Genomic DNA, 23,735 nt, shown 5'->3' on the forward strand with positions numbered 1-23,735 from the left:
TGCTTCCTGTATGTTGGTCAGACTACTGACTTTTGGTGGACAAGGTGTTAATATTTTATACAAAATTGCTTCACTATAAATTAAACTAAACGCTGACAGTGCAATAAACATAATTAGACAAATGTTGTATAATATTCTACACACTGAACCGAGACGCTTCTGCAGAAAAGAGACAAAAGTCAACTTAATCCTAGAATGATCGCAGCGGAAATTGTCCATATTTGGTGTTGCTCGCTGTGCCTTTGGAAGCAGATCTGAGATCAGTGTTTGACTAATTTCTCCAGGATGCACATGGTCCTGACACCGGTCCTGAAACAGTCGATCTCATAGACATGTACACGGTCGAGCTTGCCTTTTTACATGAATCAACGCGCGCTCATGACTCCATTGGCTGTACATGTATTTCGTCATTTACTCGCGTTTTTTTGCGAATATTTCCTCAGTCTTCATGTAGTCGTTTATTGTACTGTACTGCATATCATACTACAGTGCGTGTTTTGTTTTTTTAATTTATTTTGATTTCCCCTCAGTTTATCGCCAGCGTCGGAAAATGACACCTTAAAATATTTAACTTTTATATCACTTTATCATCTCGAGTTGAACGCGGACATTAACAACTTTAATTTTCATAAATCAGAATTTGCCGTAAATATGGCATCAAAATCTAGTATAGACCATGAACTGATTCCAATGTCAGCTTTAAACTGCAGTTTTCGAAAGAAACTGGGGCTCTATTTGAATCCGACAAACGCGGTGGCAGCAGACTGGAGGACAGTCGCCGAAATGATGGACTTCACCTACCTGGAGATCAAAAACTTCGAGAAAACAGAGTATCCCTTTGAAAAGGTCTTAACGGAGTGGGAAACTCGTCCAGAGGCAACAGTAGCGAATTTGCTGTCGATTTTAGAAAAAGCTGAAAGGAAAGATGTTATATCTGACCTCAGAGAAATTATAGGTATGTCAACAAGATTTTATTTACATTACATCTTTTATATTATACTATGTGTGATGAATGAATACTTAAAACATATTTAGTGTTATTAATGATTTATTAACTGTGTATATGCTTTAAAAATACAATTCATTTAAATGCTTTATAGAGTCACATTATTATCAGTAGTATTGAAAAATATCAGTTTACAAAAGGAAAGGAAAATAACAGAACAGATAATAGAAATAACAGAACATAATTTAACTATTTTATTTAACAGAGCCACCAACAAGTCGAAAATTTAGTATGCAGTTTCACATTTTATTGCAATGACGAAATGTAAACACAAATGAAATGGCTCCCACTATTTTGGACTACAGAGAAGATCTCCAACTAATTGCTGTTGTATGTTGATGGTGTTTGTGCACAGATGATGACTGCAGGAAGTATTTGGAAAGACAACAGAGGAAGCCTGTCCAGGTTCCAGTGGTGGACAGCTGTGGGCCGCGCACACGGGAGCGAGAAGGCATCACGCTGTATGATGACCCACAAGGTGAGTTGTCCCTGTTCTGTCTGAATGCACTGCGGAGTTAGTTGTGTAGCAGGTGACCAAACTAATCATTGTCTACACTGGACAGGACTCACACCGGAGACCTTTGATGCCTTCATCTGCTATTGTCAGAGTGACTTCCAGTTTGTGCATGAGATGATCAAACAGTTGGAACAGACGGAATACAACCTGAAGCTGTGTGTCTTTGACCGAGACGTCCTTCCTGGCACGTGTGTGTGGACCATCACAAGTGAGCTCATAGAGAAAAGGCAAGTTGGTTTGGGGTTATTTATCATCCAATGTTTTTTTACATCATCACTTAAAGTTAATCTGTAAAAAAAATACAATAATAATATTATTTTAAAAATCAGCTTTTGGTATTGGCCAGCAGAATTTTATTATATATGTGCATTCCCAATTGTTATTATTATATGCATATTTAATACATTTATAAATTCTTGTTGAATTGTTTCAAATCTTTAAAGGTCATTTTTCTGCCCTTTAGGTGCAAGAGGATGGTGGTGGTTATTTCTGATGACTATCTGGACAGTGATGCATGTGACTTTCAGACCAAGTTCGCACTCAGCCTTTGCCCAAGTACAGAATTTTTCTTAATACTTATTTGAGTTGATTTGCCATTTTTATTATTAGCTTATTAGGGTCAAAGCACTATTCCAGGGCCCTATTGATTTTTTGTCAAGTTTTGTCAACTTAACATGCTTAAACCATAAATTTGAAACAGCCATAAACATTTCCTACATACATGCACAAAACTCATTTTTGATTTAGTGTAAAGTGCATGCAGTGCATTTTTAATTCCATTCCCTAACACATTGGGATTGTCATCCATTTCATCCAAAGTAATACCAAGACACTTGGATATAACCAAGCTAATTTTATACATTGTTCCAAAGCAGATTTACATAAAATTATGTTAAAGTTTATGATAGGTTTACACACACTTTCAAGCCAAATACACACGACCAGCAAACAAAATCTGTACATGAAACTCCCAATCACACAGAATCCTTTTGGAATGACTGAAATATAATGTACATTTTAATATGATGTAAACAATCAATGTATAAAATAATATATACAGTATATATCGCTTTAAGTGAGTATATGGGTCGAAAGTTGAAAATGCTTATACAGTATATCCAACTTTATATACAAAGATAGGCGATAATATAGTTTACTTTTGGTGATGATTAAACAGTTATTAAGAATTGTTGTATAGTATATATCAGCACTGAACAATTATATAGTTTTTTCCATGGCAAAGCAATACGTTTTGATGATTACAGTCACATTACTATTGTGGGTAACTGTCATAGCGCCACCAAGCAGCAGGAAGTATGTCTCTTCTCAAATTTACCTGCTTAAAAGCACATCCATTGTTTGTCCTATCTGCGCTAAACTGCTGAAGTATGCATTTCATGTCCTTAAATCTGAAGGATAATGCTGCTATAAAGGCAGCACAGAAACTCTTGTAACATTTTGACTTTTGTCTCTGCTGCAGATACTCAGTCTAAACGTCTAATCCCGGTTGTCTACAAATCCATGGTGAAGCCTTTTCCCAACATTCTCCGTTTTCTGACCATCTGTGATTACACCAGACCCCACACACAGCGCTGGTTCTGGATCCGGCTGGCCAAGGCGCTCTCACTGCCCTGATCTTTTCTATAGACACTGTTAAAGGTTGTAGCTGTTCTCTGGAGGGTGAAGGGGAAATACCTCGAGTGATCTTAACTTGCTTGGGAGAGTTTCACAGACTCAGTAGTGCGTCCAGCTTATGAACATTTCAAGAAAGGTACTTTCTGTGGTATTTATGACAGATACGTCTGCCTTAATCAAAAGGTTGCTCAGTTTCCAAAGCGAATCCCTACAAATGGTTATTCATGAACTTTCTTGTCTCCATCGCATTGTGCAGAAGTGTGTTTATTCTGATGTGAAATCTGAAAGTGCATCAGCTATTTCATTTTATCTCTGATTTGCTATCGCTAAACTTGAATTGAAGCTTTTTGAAGTGATGTATGTAGTAGTATGGGCTCATAAGAAACACTTTTGCTCTGATGGTTTAATTTTTTTTTTTTTTATATATATACTGGCAGTGTTTTGTGTTATGAAATATATTTGTGTATTTTATGTTTGCTCTACTGTTTGTGTTACTCAACATTTTTAGGTAGCAGTTTAATACAGCTTTACAGATCTTTATCTAGGCCACACAGTCGTGGTTGGTTAACCATGTTTTTATGTCTTCTTCAGTAGTTTAATCTTTGACGGTACATGCTCACCAGCTGGTTTTAATCTGTTAGATCAGACTTTGTTTTATATGAAAACAACTGAACTTTTATATTGTGGTCACACATTTTACAGCATTGTAAATACTTATATATTGGCTGCTATTCATATAGTGTTAATGATTACTCAAAAATGTATACATATTTTTGTGTATTAAGAGCAGGTTGCCACATTTACCACACTTCCTGTTAGTGGAAACTTTCCACTGAAGCTGTGAGAAATTATTCTAAAGAAAAACAAACAAACAAAAACTCAGAAGCTCATAAGAAAAACAAAACCAGCAGTATCCTCTGCTTCAGACCTTGCAGATTTTAAGATAGAAGTGTGTCTGTGTGTGTGTGAGAGAGATTTACGAGATTTACAGCATACATTATATGCTTTTTTCCCCAAACATGTTTGGTTATTGATTGTACAGACTGTGGGGTTGATGCTATGAATAGATTGCCTTTTGAGTTGCTACTTAAAAACTGACCACTGAACCAATGACATTGAAGCACAGTTTTTGTAATGTCTCACATGTTTTAATCAAATAATAAAATTCAGTTTAGCCTGTGTTTTCAATGTTACTTTCCCTTCTACTCTTTTGTGATATCCCTTTAACTCAAGGCAGTTGCCCAATGACATCATCCTCCAGGAAGTGATCTATATTAGCATTCGATTTCTGTGGTTTTACTGGCTTGTTTCACATTTTATAATGAATTTACATAAATGTTATGAAAATATCAAAGGAATTGTTAAAAATAAATAACAGAATTATGTGGTTTCAGGTCGACACCACCAAGCTCCGGTTATGAGTAGCGCTGTATTTGCATAATATCAGGCATTATGTTAATTTAACCGGTATCCCCCCACCCCCACACTCCCCTTTTTTTAAAAAAATATGAAATTCTTAAGCTTGACTTACTTCTAAAAGTCTTCTACCATTTAGGAATGGTTTTTGAAGAAAGGTCCATGTACTGTTTATGCCACGAGATGGCAGTAAAATATACCGTAAAAAAAGCCACTGGCCACAATGTATTTTTAATAAAAATAAAAATAAATAAAATAAAATAAAATAAAAAAAGTTTAATTGAACTATGGCTGATTTGTCACCAGTAATTGAAAAAATATTTCCCCTAGTGAATGTGCCGCAGCTATTTTTCCAGTTTACTTGATTATTTTTACTTAGCCTTTCAATTTAGTTTGTCATATAAAATGTTCTACTAAATATATCGTATTAATACATTTATTTTTCATATTTAAAAATCATATTACTAAATATCACAAATCTAATAGAGTAATCTTAACTACTATCTTTGCTATTTTGGCGGAACACAAAGCTAGCGCTAGAGGAGGGTAATTACACACTCAAGATGGCCGACTGTCGCGTCCGTCAGTGTGTAGGAATGCGGTGGGCGGGGCTAGTTGCACTAGTGGCAAAGTTTGGGAATGACAGAAAGACTGTTGAAGATAATCGCGGAGAGGAGCTGGAATGCTACTGCTTCGCGGATTACAGTAACATTTATACGTTGTTTTCCATAAGCACCCAACTCCAGTGCTTGAATTCATCAGGATCTAAATAAAGGTACGCAATCCTGAGACATGTCGGAGGACCTGAGCTCCCAACCCTCCCAACCATGGTCCATCAACAAGGATGACTACGAGCTGCAGGAGGTGATCGGTGAGTGTGGACATGTACGTTACCTTTCGTCATAGCCGGTGAATACATGGCATCGTGTGCCTGTAGACACAAACTGCGTAAAAAATAAGTTGGGCTTGTTGTTGTCCAGGATAACGTGAAGTTGCAGGCGGTTCTGTAAGTATGAAGATGGTGTTACTTGTGTAATGGTGTTACTTGAACCGGAATTTGGGAATTTGAATTTTATAAACAAATTGGTAATTATTAAGAACACGTGATATTGGATTTAAACGCTTATAAAGTCTCATAAATTAGTGAGTTAAATAGGTGTCTGCAAAAGACTCAAACGTCCACTTCAGTTGTCAAGCCTGTCACGTATGCCAAGTTCAACTCTCTCTCTCTCTCCCTCCCTCTCTCTCTCTCTCTCTCTCTCTCAATAAGCATATTCAACTGTTTCACCACTTTACTGAATGTGTCGAGGAAGTTTATTAGCGCTCACGTAAATAGCCCGTGGACATATAGTTTGCATTTTAGTATTCGCCCTATGCCACAACACAGCAAAATTATTCTGCACGCGACAACGCCTCATTCTTCTGATAAGCCTGAGCACGTGCAGTAACGCTCCTTCAGTAATGACGGCCTTGTCTTTTGCTTATTTAATATTAATATGGACATTTGTGTGTGTGTGTGTGTGTGTATATATACATGTACATACACGCATAAATACATGAGTACGTCTCTGTTACACTTAATGTTTTCACATTTTCCTTTTTAAATAGATATTGCACAAAAAAGAGAATAAATATTATGTTTTTATTGTATTAATATTTTTAATACTAATTATACATGTAATAAAAGTGGTTTTATGCATTTTTATATTTATTCCAAAATAAAAACTAAAGGCTGTAGCATTTGAACAATATTGTGGAAACAATTTAAATAAGGTTTCATTAGTTAACATTAGTTAACTACTTTAGTTAACATGAATTAAGAATAAACAATAGCCTACTTCTATAGCATTAACTAATCTTAATTAACATTCATTTTAACATTTACTAATGCACAATATAAAAACAAAAGTTTTGTTTGTTAAATGGGTCATATGATGCTTTTTTAAAGATCATTATTTTGTTTATTTGGTATAACAGAATATGTTGACATGCTTTAATGTAAAAAAAACACATTATTTTTAAAATAATGTAAATTATAGTAGGTGCTCTATGCCCCGCCTCTCTCAAATGCGTTATTTGCTACAAAGTCCCTCCTTGTGACAAGCACAGTCTGCTCTGATTGACCGACTGGCCCGAACACTGCAAGTATTTGTCAAAAATGTAATGCTCCTTTCCATAATTGCGAACTTCATATTTAAAAATAAATGTTAAGACAGATAATAATGTCTTTGTTTCACCATCAGTTGAAAAGCTCAAAAGGGAAACAGAGTCGTGTGACAGACACAGTGATGAAGCTCGTATGTGTTTGTAGTACACAAGCCACAGACGATTAAGACAACTGACTCCACTGTGTGATCCTGTCTCTCTCTCTTTCTCTCTCTCTCTCTCTCTATCTCACACACACGCACACAAATGCACACACACACACACACACACGTGATGCGAAAATCTATGGCGTTATTTCCCTGACAAATGTCGAGAGCGCATTATTGTAGCAACATTAATACAATGCGCGAGCGCGAATCTCTCCACGAGCGCGGAATATAATATGCGGAGCGTGAATCTCTCTGCTCGCGTGGGGGAACTGTTTCTGATCGGTGTTGCCATTTTGACATCGTTTATGCTTCTTTCTTTGTGTGAGTATTTGTGACAGCATTACGCAAATATTTCCACATAGTGATGTTGTGCAAGGTGGGGCCGTGTTTGAATGAGACGTTTTAGGAGGGCGTGGCAGAGTCTAAACTTTGATCAATTATATCTCTTTGGATTTGAGACTTTAGTTTTTGCAACTTTACAGATCTTCTTCCTGCACCAAGAGCTTGTAACACTCCAAAGAGAAAGGAACAATTGAAATTGCATCAAATGACCCCTTTAAATATATTTAATAAAATATATTTAATATATATTTAATATATATATAATATAACGGTGAGAACCACCTTTTAATTTTGAGCCTCAAAAGCCCTCAGAGTAGGACACATGCTGTCAGAAACCAGATTTAATGTGTCATGTGCACGTGCAGACCCTTTACGAACCTCTGTAACATTCCATTCATAGGGGTCTGACTGTACATCATAAACACATACAGGCCTGTGCACATATTTTACTTTTTAAAAATGTATTTAGTTTGTGCTAAGAAAAAAACAAAAACGTTGTGTTACATTGTCTGTGTGTGTATTTGTATCAAAGGTTTTTAATACTACAATGAATTTGTAATGTTTTTTTTTGCAAGAAACATCATGTCCGGATGCATTTGTTTGATCTAAAATACTGTAAAACAGTAATGTTGTGAAATAATATTACAATATTTAATAACACATTTTTATTGTAATATATTTTAAAAGTAAAAAGTTTTTAGTATCATTACTCCAGTCTTCAGTGCTCTGTGATTCTTCAGAAACCATTCTAATATGCTGGCTTGATGCTTAGTTCATGAATTATTATAGCCTGCAGATTTTAATAATGACTTGTGCAGTGTTAAAACGTTAAAACAAATAGAAAAAAGTTATTTTATATTTGAATAATATTTAAAAATATTACAGTTTTTAGTTTAATTAGGCCTAATTGCAGCCTTGTGAAGCATGAGACTTATTTTTCTTAAAAAAACAAACTAAATCAATAATTCTAAAATGTTGACTAGTAGTGTATATGCATACACACGTCTAGTATTAAACACATAGCTCATGCCATTCATTACATGTAATTATCCCCACCCACCCCATAGATAGTGTTTTTGGTGGCATTATTGTATGATCCTTTTATTTTCAGCCAAAAAAAAAAAAACTCTTTGTAGACTAGTGGTAAAAGGTTTATTCTGGGGACTGAAAAGTTTAAGAAGGGATGCACTGAAAAAGATATTAAACACAAGGTTTCTCCAGAGGGATTTTTCTGTAGTAATAAATGCACCATATGTGGCTTAACAGAGTCCACCACCCCCTTGCTTTGTGGCCATAAAGACTCCGTTATATGCTGTAATTCTTTCTGATGATCCATGACTCTGTCCAGAGACTGAGTTTTACAACCAGGCAGTATAACAAATCTCCAAATCTGCTTTCTAGGCATGATCTACTCCCATGTGTAAACTGTTCATTCTTTGAATGTTTTATTGACTATTGTTTTGGTTACTGGTTGGTTTAATCTCGTTACATCGCAGGGTTTAAGCATGAGATTACCTCTATACGCAATCACTGGAGTGCTGGAAGAGTCATCTGATACCTGACATATATCTTTCCAAGGCTTTAGACCCCAAAAGGAGGTTTCCCACACTTTTTACATGATCCATGTTTTGACAAGGTTTTTACTAGTTTTCAAAGCTGAAAAGCTCTTGCCAGAGAAACTCATAAAACAGTCCAAACATTTACCACTTTAGTATACAGGTATTAAATTAGTAGGGATGCACGATATTGGATTTTGGCCGATATTCGATATGCCGATATTTTCTAAATAATTTTGGCCGATGCCGATACCGATATCGATATATATACAAATATATACTGATATATTTAAACTTTAATTTTACTGAAGAGAAATCCATGTATCTCTTCTGTACTGATTCTACCATAAATTTATTATTTTACAAATGTAGACAGACATTCACATCTGAAAAACAGGTCAATTATTTCACTTGGAGAATATCGGTTTGGCTCATCGGCAGAAATATTCATATCGGCCGATACCGATAATGGTCATTTTAAGCTTTTATCGGCCGATACCGATGTTGTGCCGATATTATCGTGCATCCCTATAAATTAGGGTAATTAAGTGACTTTAATATGCTCCTATAGTTTCATGTTTTCAAAATGCAACATAAGGTAATAGCTTTTTTAAAACAAATTATGATTTTGGCAATTGCTTGCCTTCGGAAATTTTTTTTTTAATATTAAATATTAAAAATTAATGTTAATAATTAGTCAGATTTGCCAGCCTAAAAAAAAGATGTATGGTTAAATTGTAAAAATGTATTGCAATCTGTTTAAAGGGGTCATATGATGCTTTTTTAAAGATCATTATTTTTGTGTATTTGGTGTAACAGAATATGTTGACATGCTGTAATGTTCAAAAAACACATTCTTTTTTTGTACATTATTGTAGGTCCTCTATGCCCCGCCTCTCTCAAAATAGTAGTTTTCTACAAAGTCCCTCCTTCCGACAAGCGCGGTCTGCTCTGATTGGCCAGCTGACCCAGTGCATTGTGATTGGCCGAACACCACAAGCACTAGTCGGAAATGTAATGAAACGGTCATCCATAAACTGCGTTGCTGTTCTGTTGTAAGTAATCTTAAAGACTCATAAATGCATCTATTTTCAGAAGGCCAAATAAAGTGCTTTAGCTTTCTGCTAGATACACACAGCATCTCCCTGACATGGCTGCTTCAACACTGTGGTTACTGAAACCATGCCTTCGTCTTTGTTTGAACATTTGGGCAGCATTACGCAAGTATTTCCACAAAGTGATGTAGACATGTGGGGGTGTGTTTAAAAGAGCCGTTTTGGGGGCGTGGCAGAGTCTCTTTGGATTTGAGACATTAGACTTTGGAACTTTACAGATCTTCTTTATGCACCAAGAGTTTGTAACACTCCAAAGAGAAAGGAACAATTGAAATCGCATCATATGACCCCTTTTGTTTAATAAATTGAATGTCAGATATTAAACATAAAAAACAATGTTTATATGTTAAGTGTATTTAATATAATATTTATAATAATTTTGTGAAACATTTTAACTGATGTGACTGAAAATAATAATGCACTAGTCAACATTTGAAGTGAATCAAAACCTTTCTTCAAAGTTTTCCTAAAACCAAGATGCATTCTTGTCTTAAGACAACTTTGAACTTTTTTGATCCACTTCAAATGTTGACTACTGTACTTGATAATGACCCCAATTTGCAACAAATAGAAGTGTTTTTCTTTAAACTACTGCGCAGTAGGGCCTAGCCTGTGTCTAACTCTGTGCGTGTGTGCGTGCATGTGTGTGTAAGAGAGAGAGAGACTGGTCAAACCTGTCTGTTGTGCCTCTTCTTTTGACTCATCAGCTCTAAAGTACCCCACATCTTGAATATTTCAACTCCAGGATGAAAAATATATCCTCGTTCATGCTTTACATATTTTAATTCACAAGAATGACTTTGATATCTCAGCTTTAAAAATCTAAATGCAATGTACTTAAAATATAGCCTTAGCCTGGACTTGTCTTTTAGTAAGTCCTCTTTCTTTTCAAAATCTTTTATCACAGCACACTGATATATAGACCTCAGTTTCTGTTTTGTTTTTGTAAGCTCTAGTTTCCTCAACAGATTTAGTTATTACCCCCAAATTCTTGGAAAGGCTCTGTATGTGTCCCTGTGAGGGTATGTTGTGCCCTCTAGCCTGTACCTTCAGAATTGCTTCTTTGTTGAAACCTGGCATGTGACGTGACATGCCAAAACAGGAGTTCACGCTAGAGGCAAGTTTGATTGTAGACCTTCTGGAGTTCAAGATTAAGGTTGGATACCTTAAGCTTTAGTTCTTTAGTTTTTTTTTTTCTGTTGCTGTAAGCATTCTGTAAGTCAGTGAAAAGCAATATTAAATATGTGTTCTGAGTTTGTCACCCTACAGATTTTTTTTTTTATTAATCACCCAGACAAATCTGAATGATAAAAAAAGTAGTACTGTCAAACAATTAATCGTGATTAATTGCATCCAAAATAAAAATTTTGTCAAATGACAAATTTCATGATTCAGTAAGCAATCATTTCTGTTCATCACTACTCTTCAATCCTATACTGAATCATGAATTGAGAAGTCTTGATATAGATTTGCAGGATGGTATAGGCTTGATAAACATAGGAGTTGGTTGCTCTTCTATCGCATCATTGGGCTCGTATGGTGCTTAGCACTTCTGTCAATCTGTATCCTTATGTAAACCGGCCAGTGGTGTTGAGCCCAGCTGGAAGCTGTAGTTGCTGACCAGAGCAGCTTTTATGAAGGCCCTGTATTCTTGCATTCTAAGTATTGCTTCTGTTGGTTTTGAGAAAGGCACTGAAAGAAACAATGACCTTATGTGAAATAAAATATGTAGTTTGTTTTCATCACCCACCTTATAATTATTAATAGTGCTTGCTAAGCAAAGCATTACTATTACCATTGCAAATACTTACAGTTAGAGGTCTGGACACACCCCTGGATCGTAAGTATATAAAGCTCAGCAAATCATACTCCACCATTGTGCTCTAAACACCTCCCATTGCTTTCATGAGAAATACTGAGTAAGCTTTCAGTTCGCAGAATTGGAACTGAAGGTACGTGTTCTTTCCATTTAAAAGCGCAACTTTTTGAATGGAGTTTAAATTAGTCAACGTTTCCTTTTGTCTTCCAGCCAAGGATGGGATTGTCTGATTCGTTTCGACCCTGGTACTATTGATTACAGACAAAGAGTTGCTTTAACTGGATCTCATTGTATTAAACCATATAGTCCAGGAGGAGTTCCCAGGTACTTCTGTTTCTCTCTCCTCTGGAAAGTTCACCATGTGTGAGTGTGAGTTTGGAGAACACTCAGCAGAACCGTTGTGTTTGTATCTTGCCAGGGGAATTGGAGACTTGTTATTGCACTGATCCTAGCTGTTCTTTCCACCCCAGAGAGTGAAGAGTTTCAGATCCATGGAAAAAAAGGACCAATCTCCTTTTCTCTGGTCTAGACTGGAAATGTTTGATTATTTTTGTTGGAAATGCCTGTGAGGTTAAAAAAACCAAAAACAAGAAGCTGTTGTGTTTAGCCCTGTTGACTGAAATTCCTTTTGCTTGACGATAAGCACATAAATATGGGCCATTTGATTGATTCAACCGTTGTGAATATTTTTGAATGATTCATTAAAACCAGATAAAAATTGTCATTAAATCCTAAATTGGTTCCTGAGTTTCTTTTTTTTTCTTTTGGTTCATTAAAAAGAACCAGTTCATATGAGTCATTTGTTTGTGAATCAGGCTACACTGAATTGCTTAAAGGGTTAGTTCACCCAGGAATGACAATACGTCCATTTTCTACTCACCCTCGAAGCATCCTAGGTATATGTGACTTTCTCCTTTCAGAATAATCCAATCGAAATTGTATAAAAATTGTCCTTGCTCTTCCAAAGCTTTTAACAGTGGTGTTTGTTGTCAACAGTTCAGAAGAAGTGAAACAAAGTGTGCTCATCTGTAATAAAATGTCCCTCACAAGGCTCTGGGAGGTGAATAAAGTCCCCCTGTAGCGAATCCATGAGATTTTGTAAGATACATATCCAGATTTCAAACTTAATAAACACTTTTTTTTTTTCTAACATCTGCTGACTGTGGGATGCGGAAGCCGTGTGAGGGATGTTTTATTACAGATGGACGCACTTTATTTCACGTCTTCTGAACTGTTGACAACAAACACCCACTTACTTTTTCACCCACCCACTTGGAAGAGCAAGGACAATTTTTAATATATCTCCGATTGGATTATTCTGAAAGAAGAAAGTCTCATACACCTATAGCTTCGAGGGTGAGTAGAAGATGGATGAATCTTCATTCTCTGGCGAACTAACCCTTTAAAAGTACCAGCTCATTTGAGACATTTTCTTTTAATTAGTCAACTAAAAGAAACCTGTTCATATCTGACTACATTTAATATTTTTGATTCACTAAATGAACCAGTTCATATGCATCATTTGTTTGTGAATCAGGCTTCATTGTTTGCACAGCATGTTTTTGAATCTCTTAAAAGAACCAGCTCATAAGACATTTTCTTCATGAATTGAACTACACTTTTAGTTCAAAGAACCAGTTCGTATGAATCATTTGTTTGGGAGTCCGGCTGCACTGGTTGTGCTGTATGTTTTTGATCCACTTGAAATAACCAGTTTATAATATGAATCCTTTTCTAAATGAATCTGATTACAAGGATTGTGCTTGTGCTTATATTTTTGATTCACTAAAAGAACCAGTTAATATGAGTCACTTTGTCCTACAGTTGTACTACACTGTTTGTGCTGCATGTTTTTGATTCAGTAAAAAATATAGAGTTCTTCATCAACTGGAGGGCTTTATATTCAGTAAAAAGGATCATAATCATTTTCTTTATTAACCGGACAAGACTGGTTACGCTGTATGAATTTGATTCATAAAAAAAAAAAAAAAAATGGTTTATGCGAGTCATTCGTTCTTGATTTGGACTACAATGGTCATTAAAACATCTTTTTCTATTATATTGTGGTACAAGAACAACAAGAAATTGCAAGGTTTTGTGAAAATCATGCTTCGTCATGCTGGCAAAAGTTGAAAATGTCAACTTTTTCTGCAACTCTCCACCAGTTGTCCACTTTTTGAAATCCAATTCACCCTCAAAGTGAATCTTATGCATTCCTGTGCATCAAGTGCTCTCTCAGAGCTTTTCTCTAGTATGAAGCACCCTAAGTGTGACATGTCTCAGTGCAGCCCAGAATAGTGTGAGGAATGCAAGCCCAGGAAATGTAATAAAGAGCTCCTGATGTGAGTGAACAGGCTGGCTCAAGGTAGCACAATCGGACAACTATGCATGAAGGAACACATTCAAACCACTCAGCCTATTTCAGATGCTGGTCTATTGGGCTGTCCACAGCAATGAAGTCAAATTCAACACATCATCCTTTATGGGCAGCTTATTTTGATTTGGGGACACAGTTTCTTCCAAAATTTACCTTTCAAGTGTCTCCCTTTGCAACCATTTAACTATGCTGAATTCCATCTTAATTTTTAACATGAGTGCGTGCATGGCCAAATGAACCTCTTTTTTTTTTTTTGGATAAGTGGCTTTAAATTCAAAATAGCTAGTTAATGTGTGATACTGGAAAGTAATTGAAGGCTATTAACCTTTATCTCCTCTTAAACTCCCTCATGAAGTTAACATCCTCTCTAATGAGAGACATCAAGTATAAAGGGTGGAAGAAATGAATCATTATTCAGACTTTATTAAACCTTGGATCAGATACATTGAGAGTTTTTCAGTCTCCAGGCCCATGTGGTCAGACACGTTTATCTCATTTGTCTCTGTAAACATTTGGTTAACGTAATTAATCAAAACTCTTGATTAAAACCTGACATATATCCGGTTGTTCTGTGGATAATCGAGGAAGGAAGCAATCACACAACATTAGTTGGTGGTTCTTGTTTTAATCTTTCTAATGCTGTAACCTGGTAACATAATATACAATGATTCATTTCAGAAAACAGTAACTGGCCTCCATAAAATCCTGTTGCTGTGGTGCAGATGTGCACAGAAACCCTTGTTCTGCAGTATTTTCAGTCTGTGACCCTTGAGAACCCTAACAAGACAACAGCACTTTATAGCACCCAACACACCTGCAATATTAACTGCTAAAAACTGACCAGATAAAAAAGTACTAATAGCCTATGTCTTTGATGTTCACTTCATGGCTGTTATCAATACTTTATTGTGTTTTTTATAATGAAGTATCAAGAATTTATTATATTTGTTCTTTGTTTGCTAAGCTGTTTTTACTTTTGTATTACAGTAATTCCTTCTGTGTGACACATTTGAAGTGTTTATTGGAGACCGCAGGAAGTTTAGAAGTTGTTTAAACTAGAGCCTGGCAGATATGGTTTTTTTGTGTGTCCGATACCGATATTAGGGAGTTTTAAAAAGGCCGATATTGATATATCGGCCGATATTCTTTGTGTATATTATACTTGTTCAATGGATCATAAATCTCATGGTTCGAATAACTTAACATTTTTTTTAACCACGGATCGGATCATTTTTCGGATCAGCAAGAAAATAAAAATATTTAAATTGAACTTGCTTTTCATTTATTACTTAAAGCGAAGTAATTATTTGATACCACAGCAAATACTACTTAGATTAACTAAGAAAGTTTAAACAAGATTAAAGAGACAAGAGAACGACCAGTAAAAATAATAACAAATACACAAATTACAAGCATAGATAAATGCAACACGATATGTTACAAATAAAATAAGGTTGGTAGTATTAAAATACAGAATTGTAATAATTAGGGAAAATAACACTGCGTAGTGTTTACTATATAAATCAAACATAGATTTTTATCTCCAGTGTTTTGTTGTTTGGTTATCATTAATGACAGCAGCAGTATTTATAGGCCGCTGTCCCTTTAAGACCTGAGTCACGGATCTGATATAATGATAAACATCACATCTCATTTCTTTCTCAGCTGTTTTCATTTACTTGAGACATAATTGACTGCATTTATCTGAATGATTGTCGAGATGGTTATTTTGTCATAATTTCATGTGTATGTGTATCTGTTCAGAGAGTAATCACCAAAGGATCGCCACCAAATTCGGGGACCCCTTCAGCCCGAGGAGCCCTCTTGAATGCCACCTTCCGTGCGTCGGTAATTGCTAGATCGGTCGGTTCCGGGCCGCAAATTTAACCACCCGTAGCTCCCTTACCTCAGGGGCTATCAATGCGGTGGTGGTCTTATTCGAAAAAGGACCTCTATACGTACACTACGATTCCGTTCGAGAGGGTTTCTCGAGCTGAAGGGATCCCCTGAATTTGGTGTGGATTCGCTGTGCCGAAATGGAGATATGGCCGTTCAAATGGTTTTCCATTAACTTTGGGCCCTATCATACACCCGGCGAAATGCGATGCAAAGCACAGCGCAAGTGTGTTTGCTAGTTTCAGTCCGGAGAAATTCGCATTTTCCTGTCCAGCGCCACGTTGTTTAATTAGCAAATGCATTTGCGCTAATTTTTGCACCCATGGGAGTGCTGGTCTAAAAGAGAGGTGTGTTCAGGTGCATTGCTGGCGCATTGCTATTTTAAGGAGCTGAAAATAGACTGCACCATAGACCAACTCTGGGTAGTCATCGCATGTATCAGAATTAGTCTATTTGCTAACACACGAGCAGCTCCGTTTCATCTCGGAGACACGTTCTGTCTTTGTGCTTGCCAAACTCTATTGTGATATATTTTTAAAATGAAATTTAGTACTCTCACCTTTAATCAGTTGAATGTCCTTGTTGAATAAAAGCAATTATTTCTTAATAATAAAAATACTGAACATATCATGCAATTTATTTTGTAGAACTAGTTTTACAAGCTTTGTAGTTGCAGCAAATCATTTTGATTTGTAGGTAGTTTTGTTAAATTAAATGACTATTTATTGATAATTGATGCTTTTTTATTAATTATTTTTTTTATTAATTATTTTTTTAATCTTTGTTTTACGTTATGCTAAATTAATTAAGCTGAATAAATTAAGTTGAATAAAAAATAAACCATAAAATGAAAAAAAATTAAGTGAGCAATGAGCATATTCTTAATATAAAAATAGAGAAAATGAGTGTGCACATTTTAATATCCCATATCGACCAAAAAAATAAATAAAATAATATGCTCTATAAGGTACTGATATTTTATAAAATAAAATAAAATAAATACATAATGAAATAAAACATTTACAGGCTATATATATATATATATATATATACGTATTCCCACTCTCTTTTCGTTTGTCTGATGGTCATTCTTTTTCAGTTGAAGTATTTTATTTTGGCACAAGCATGGTCAACTTTATTACAGTCTTCCCCAAGTCGTCCTTAACAACCGATTGTTTGTTTCACAGTATGAATTTACATTTAAACTCACGCTGTTGGCTCAGGCAACTCTATCTTCTTTCCATCTGGTGAGCTGCGCTCCCTTATGTATGCCATAGGGTTACAAATATAGCTGTAGACTGATTGATGAGCGCTGAACATCCCGGCTGAACTGTTACTTACAGCTGGCACTCTGAGGGCCGTGCTGGGGACCAACATCCTGCTGGAGGCCATAGCATACAGGCCAGGATGTGATTAATGGGATGCTGTCAGCACATTTTGGTTACATTCTAGCTATCAGATTCTTCAGTGACTGTATTTGGCTGTACACTAACTAGTCAGGGCCATTCAGTGCTTTAGTTTGTACCTGCAAATGAGAATTGCTGTCCAATTAATTTTTTTATTTCTAATCCATGGTGCCCTGCTGGTGCAATCAAAATGCTAAACAATGAAGACTTTGTTATTATTAGGCCATATGGAGTTCAGGTAGATGATTAAAGATGATTAAAAAAATTCCCTCTGCCTCATACCAGCACAATATGTCATTTATATTCAGCTCGATGTGGAAACATAGGTGCATGCTGATTTAAGAGGGCCTCGACTCCTGTAAAGTATTGTCTTCTATTATTAAGGATGTGTGGACCAGGATGACATTCTGTTCTCAAGGATAACCGTCTCCAGAAGTGTCTTGTCTGCTTTCTCTCTTGTGCCAGTCTGTGGTGCCATGAGCAGAACCTCATTAATGCACTCTGGAGATTAACCTCAGCAGTGAAGTTGAAAGCCAAGTATAGCTCAAATCCTTTGACTTATAGTCTGTTAGGATTTAATAGTCTTCTCTCATGAATGTCCAAAGCTGCAGTGACAAGAAGAATGTTTTGATTTAGCATTTAACTGTCAGCTCTTCTCCAACACCTTCCCAGGGAGTAAGTGTAATTACTAAAGGTAAATGTTCATTAAAATGCCTCTGGTGTGTAAAAATAGTAAATATCATAATTTTTTTTTTACCCTAATGAATGAATAAAATAAAATAAATGATTAAATGAATAATAAAAGTTATAGGAGCATTAAATAGTTAAGAAAATTTATTCTACTGCTCATTATATTTCCGTTAGCCATGTTTATGCTAATGATTAACCACTCTAATTACAGCATTAATTTCAATCCGACATTCAAATTAAAATATTTAATAATATTCGTAACAGAAAAGACTCACACTATATTTATAGCGGCATATACAGGTATATGCAAATTCATTCTCTGCCAGTAGGAGGTGCTTGTAGAGCGTGCGGTTTTCCTGATAACGGCTGCAATCAGGTAATGGTGGGCAATACCGCAAAATTTGATATTGATCTGATACCAAATACAGTATTGCCGATACCGATACCAATACGATACTTTTTAGTAAAAAAAATAAAAATAAAAAATATATAAATTCTTTGTGTGGGGGGAGTGCAGTAGGTCTATGTCATTATTTCTGAGGTGAATGAATGATCAATTATTTAGGCAATATTTTTTATTAATGTATTGAAGTCCACAAAATTATTAGTTATTAGGCACTATAGAATGAATTCTTGACAGCCTTTTAAAATAAAATAAAAAAAAATAAAGAATGAAAAAAATCTCTCCCTTTTTTCTGGTTTTAAAAGCAAATGAAATAAAGTTCACAAAATTATTACTGAAGAACAAATATACCTATGCAATTACATTCCCTGATCCCCCTTCTGAATGTGCTTTCAGCTTCGCTCACTCTCTGTTTGCTGCTCTTCAGCGTGTTGTGTCAGTGAGTCACGTGACGACACAACAACGAATCACAGCAGAGCAGCAGGAGGGGGAGGAGTAGCCAAGTGGGCCAGGATGTGAAAGCAGTGTTTGTTCAGGATTGTAGAGGTAGCAGACACGAGCAAAGTATAATGAGCGTAGATGAGAGATATTTAAATTAAAATATCGATTCAATTACAATTGTATCGATCCGATACCAATACCAGTGTTGGCATCGATACTATCGATATTTAGATCGATCCGCCCACCCCTAGTAATCAGATAAGCCCCCAGCCTGCGCTCAAAAATACTGTTCAGGCATTGCAAGCAAGATGAAATGAAAATGACATCCATAATTTTCTGAAGACCATAAGTTTTCTTCAGAAATACAGTGATATAAAAACACTTTGACTCGTGCATTGCTAATTTTTGTTCAACGAAGTCAAAGCCTTTTGGAAAATCTATTCGTGAGGGTCAGTTTTGATATTGTGGCAGATCGCCACAAATAAATCAATGCATGGGAAACGCAATGAATCTTACCTGCTTGAATTCTTTCATTTGATCTGGGTGTCTGTGTTTTAAAGTGTTTTGTTAGTTTGATGCTCTGTACCTCCAGTACTTTAAAAAATCTGGTACTGTAACATTTTCATTGTTTTGGTACCGACATGATACTGAAGTACTGGGTCTTTTGACAACACTAGATAGAGGTCTTCATTCTCCTATTTGTCCTGATTTGTCACGTTCCAATGCAGCTCCTGATATATTCTAACATGCATTCTTGTATATTATAGGAAGCGGAGCTACAGCTGTGGTACAGGCTGCCTACTGTGTGCCCAGGAAGGAGAAGGTCGCCATCAAACGCATCAATCTGGAAAAATGCCAGACCAGCATGGATGAGCTCCTGGTACTGAACCTGTTTACACATATTTAAACAGTATTGCATTGAACATACTAGATATTAGCATGAGTATGAAGGTCAAATGGGCTGTGAAATCCACTTCATGTTGAGTTTAGAGCGTTCTGATATTGGTGTTGGGCGATATGTTCCATAGTAATATAATTACATACAAGTATCCCTAATCCAAACCCTAATCCTAAACCTAACCATATAGTAAGTACATTTACTTAGTATGACTCAGTTCTTAAATGTCTGCATGTATGTTAGCTGAAGTATACTTTTTTTTTATCTTAAAATTATAAAAAAATTTATAAAAAAAGTATATTTGTAAGTATACTACCATTTGTGCTTGGTACTATTTTATTTTAACCAAGGCTACATTTAAACTTCAGATCAAACTACAGCAAAAAAGTTACATTGTGAAATATTATTAGAAATTAAAATAACTGTTTTGATTCATTTCTTAACCTACCAACCACAAACTTTTTCGCTTGTGTAAATGTGTGCGTTCGCACTCTTATTAAATTAGAATCAGAACTGTTTCATACAATAAAAGGAGTTGACACACATATTCTACCATTTCCAGATTGCCTGGAAACCATTATTAACTGGACCAAAGGGATTCCCTGTGTTGTTTTCCAGTTTTATGACAGATTTTGTTTCCAAGTCAGAATTCTCCCTTGGATGTCTTTGTGAACCACAACACTGCCTAATAGAAGACTTCATCCCAATCATTAAAGAACTTTTTTGGCTCTCTTCCAAGTGTAAAACACCAATTTCGGTTTAAAAGTTTCCCAGTTTGCCTTTTTGTTACATTCTTGTCAAGTTACAGCCAAGTAGTTTATATAGTTTCCATTCATGAGTCCTTAGGTTCCTCCACAAATCCTTTCCCCTTCTCCGCTTATTAACTTCATCTGTCAACTCCTCAAGGAGCTCAAAAGGTCATACTTTTGTTCCTCGTGACCAGGTGGAGCACATTTTGTCGTTCACTGGGAAAGCTCATATTGCCGATTTACAAGCTCACTGCAGGAGGCTACCAGAAACTCAATTTTTCCCCACATCCAGGTGTCTTACAATGTCGTGGCTGATATTATCCCTAGTCCTGCCCTCAGTGCTTTCAGTAAATGGAGACTTTCTTCCAGCTGAACTGAAGTAAACCTTTGGGAATGATTTAGGTGAAAGTTAAAGGGAGATTCTTGAAGAGTTAGGGTCACTTGGAAATTTAGAAGTTCAGGTTTCCTCCAGTGCTTTCGCTGCCTTTATGATCTGCTGAGCGCTCTTTTAAACACAGAGGAGGCATTCAATTAAAGCCCGATTGCTCCTGTAATGAGCAGGAGCAGCAGGCAGATATATTGCATACAATCTGCATCAAGAGCTGCACTCGGAGGAAATTCCTTCCAGAGGTTTAAGTCTATTTCACTGCTGATCAGGCCGATTTGCTGGAGTGTAGCATGCTCTAGTTCTTCCCAACATGAAGGAGCAGCCCAGATAGCTGTGAAGTAAAGAACAGGACAGTCCGAACAAGTCCCAACGCAGCAGTCGTGTGACTCTGTTGTGGTGGGAGGAACAATTTTGCTCTCTGGCTGAGCTGCGATCCTGTCAGTGCCACTGACGTCAAGTTGAATTTATAGTGAGCCCACTGTGTATCACTGCAGCGTTTATTCCACAGGGACGTGACAAGAGCTCCGCAAGGCCTTCTCGAATCACAAGACTTCAGTGACTGCTAATTCCGTCAGATGACAGTGCTTCATTTCTCCTAGATAGATTAGCTGCCTACATGGCTTCATCAGTTTCAGTTGATGAGTGAACAAAACTTCGCTAAACATTGTTTGTGGCTCTCATCCCATCCAGTAATTATAATGATGTTGCTTTTGATATGAAACCAAGTCTGAGGTTAATAAAACAGCTTGAACATAACAATACATTTATCCCAGGAAAGACATTAAATCCCCATAAATGGCAGATAGTCAGCTCAAGGGAAAATAAAAGCATATTTTTACTAGCACATATTCATTATATTTTTACATATGTACAGTATGTTTGAGTAGTTAATAATAAATAACAAGTTTGTATTACATTTAAATTTATTTACTGTTTATTTATTGCAACAATGAATTGAGAAACTTTTTATTTCAACCTTAAGTTTTCTGCAACTGTACCACTTATAATTATTATTATCATTACAATTACAATTATTATTATTATTATAAATCACAGTTATCATTATTATTATAACATTTTTGCATCTGTACATTATAGATTGTATCACCATACTATCAGCAGTAAAAGATGTTAAATTATCAAATAATGATAATCCTATCAAAGATTAAACTGCTATGGTAATACTTGTTAAAATAGCTATTATTATTATTTCTTTATTTTTATTTTTTGGCCGAAGCATGCAGCCACTTCTTTAAGGTAGCTGAAATTTACTTTGTGTGATTTAACAGTTTCTGATACATTTCTGCAGGAGAGCAATTTTCCTTTTAGCGATCTCAAAGGAAATGTTCTTAAAATTGATTGTGCTTTTTCTGACAGTGAATCAGCTAAATATCCTGCTGACTCGTTTTAACCTGGTTTTCAAGCTAATGGAAAAAAAGCTTGTTTTTTTTCTGTTGGCATAACTGTGTGTTTGGGTCATAAGGGATCAGGGCAATGTGATAATATCAGTGGGTCAAAGTGATTTGTTGAATCATTAAGATATCTCTTCTGTATTCTTCTGAAAACTGAAGACACCAAATGATGATAGCAGGTCATCATCCTAGATCTTTTCCCCTGTCATTGCCATAGTTTAGATTTGAAGTACTTGGATAGTTTCAATCCAGAATTTGCCTGAATAACCAAATTCACAAAGGTTTACCCCAGGCTTTAACGTTATTTTAATTCAAATGGAAATGTTTACTGGAGAACCTCATATATTGAGTGAGAAATTTGCCCTGAGGAAGAAGGAAAGCGTTTTTTCAGGAGGCAGAAAGGCAGTGACATAACCGCAGACAAAGAGTCTCAGTGCTTTTCTTTGCTCATTGTCCTCTGGATGTACACGAATGGGGTGGCAAACAGTCTCTTGATGTCACCCTCGCTGTTTAGGCGATTGGCTTTGTCTCTCTAGGGTAGACAAATTGGCCAGCCAAGCTGAGATGACCTTCGGCTTCTACTGTGAGAATGCAGATGGAACACTAGCTAGTGAACATCCAAAGCCCGCCCTGTGTGTTATTGTTTTCATACGCCCTCAACCTGGTGTCCATCGTGGAACTGGACACAGGCTTTGCGGAGCCAGCCAAAGCTGACTGAATTGTTGAATCAAGTCCAGCTTTGGGACAGAGGGGTGGGACATACCCAGTGGCCCACTGTTGGGGTGTCAGTAACCCCACAGTTTTGGCACAGGAAGAGCTTTGTGTTGACTGGCAGACATAATTGCGCTTATTTTTTTGGGTCAGTGGAAAACACGACTCATGTTCACAGGGTCATTTGAGGACACGACTTGGAAAGTGCAATTGCCATGAGTTGTTTTTCAAGAAGTTGAAATGGCATGTTTTCTTATTGACTTTTTATCTAAATATTGGAGGAGACTGCTGCAACCCGTCCCATTCATTTGGGAGTCCCAGTCTTTTATTTTAATGAATACAATTAAATATAATTATTTTATTAAACAAAACACTCTTTTTCACGTAGCTGAAATGAACAGGCACTTTGGTGCTTTCTCATCCCATTTCAAGCTGTTTTGTTTTGCAGATATTAAATAAAATTAAATTAAGCAGTTTTTTTATGCAAATGTATTGAAAGGGTCCTTTTATGATCTTTATTGAGGCTATGCTCGTTTTAGTTTAATTATATTTTTATTGGTTTATTTTTTTGAAAAAAAATAATAAAAAAAATGTACAGATTTTTCTTTTTTTTTAAAGCCACGTTTTCCATATAACTGCATTA

The 23,735-nt window shown here is 36.1% G+C and overlaps 2 protein-coding genes across 4 annotated transcripts in view; both read left to right on the top strand.

Moving 5' to 3' along the window:
- Positions 1–380: 380 nt before the first annotated feature.
- LOC128013035 (myeloid differentiation primary response protein MyD88) lies at positions 381–4,351 on the top strand. Its single transcript, XM_052595731.1, has 5 exons — positions 381–955; positions 1,362–1,484; positions 1,570–1,750; positions 1,987–2,078; positions 3,004–4,351. Exons 1-5 carry the CDS (start codon positions 652–654, stop codon positions 3,156–3,158), a joined length of 855 nt encoding a protein of 284 aa, XP_052451691.1. The 5' UTR covers positions 381–651; the 3' UTR covers positions 3,159–4,351.
- An 860-nt stretch (positions 4,352–5,211) lies between these two features.
- Positions 5,212–23,735, top strand: part of LOC128013033 (serine/threonine-protein kinase OSR1-like) — a 46,157-nt gene continuing 27,633 nt past the window's right edge. The window contains exons 1-2 of one of the 3 annotated variants that reach the window (XM_052595726.1): positions 5,212–5,459; positions 19,702–19,814. In XM_052595726.1, coding sequence (XP_052451686.1) covers positions 19,800–19,814 — 15 coding nt within the window. In that variant the 5' untranslated portion in view covers positions 5,212–5,459; positions 19,702–19,799. Of the gene's footprint in view, positions 5,460–5,556; positions 5,581–19,701; positions 19,815–23,735 lie in introns of those variants that run through there. The other 2 variants (XM_052595725.1, XM_052595727.1) reach the window with 2 other exon arrangements.

This window comes from Carassius gibelio, chromosome B24, assembly GCF_023724105.1.
Source record: "Carassius gibelio isolate Cgi1373 ecotype wild population from Czech Republic chromosome B24, carGib1.2-hapl.c, whole genome shotgun sequence".
Lineage (NCBI taxonomy): Eukaryota > Metazoa > Chordata > Actinopteri > Cypriniformes > Cyprinidae > Carassius > Carassius gibelio.

Excerpts from the sequence above, each read along its gene's own strand:
- LOC128013035 (XM_052595731.1), top strand. The coding sequence starts at position 652 with ATGGCATCAAAATCTAGTATAGACCATGAACTGATTCCAATGTCAGCT. Across the intron at positions 956-1,361 it reads TGACCTCAGAGAAATTATAG|ATGATGACTGCAGGAAGTAT; the intron begins GTATGTCAACAA and ends GTTTGTGCACAG. Across the intron at positions 2,079-3,003 it reads CGCACTCAGCCTTTGCCCAA|ATACTCAGTCTAAACGTCTA; the intron begins GTACAGAATTTT and ends TCTCTGCTGCAG.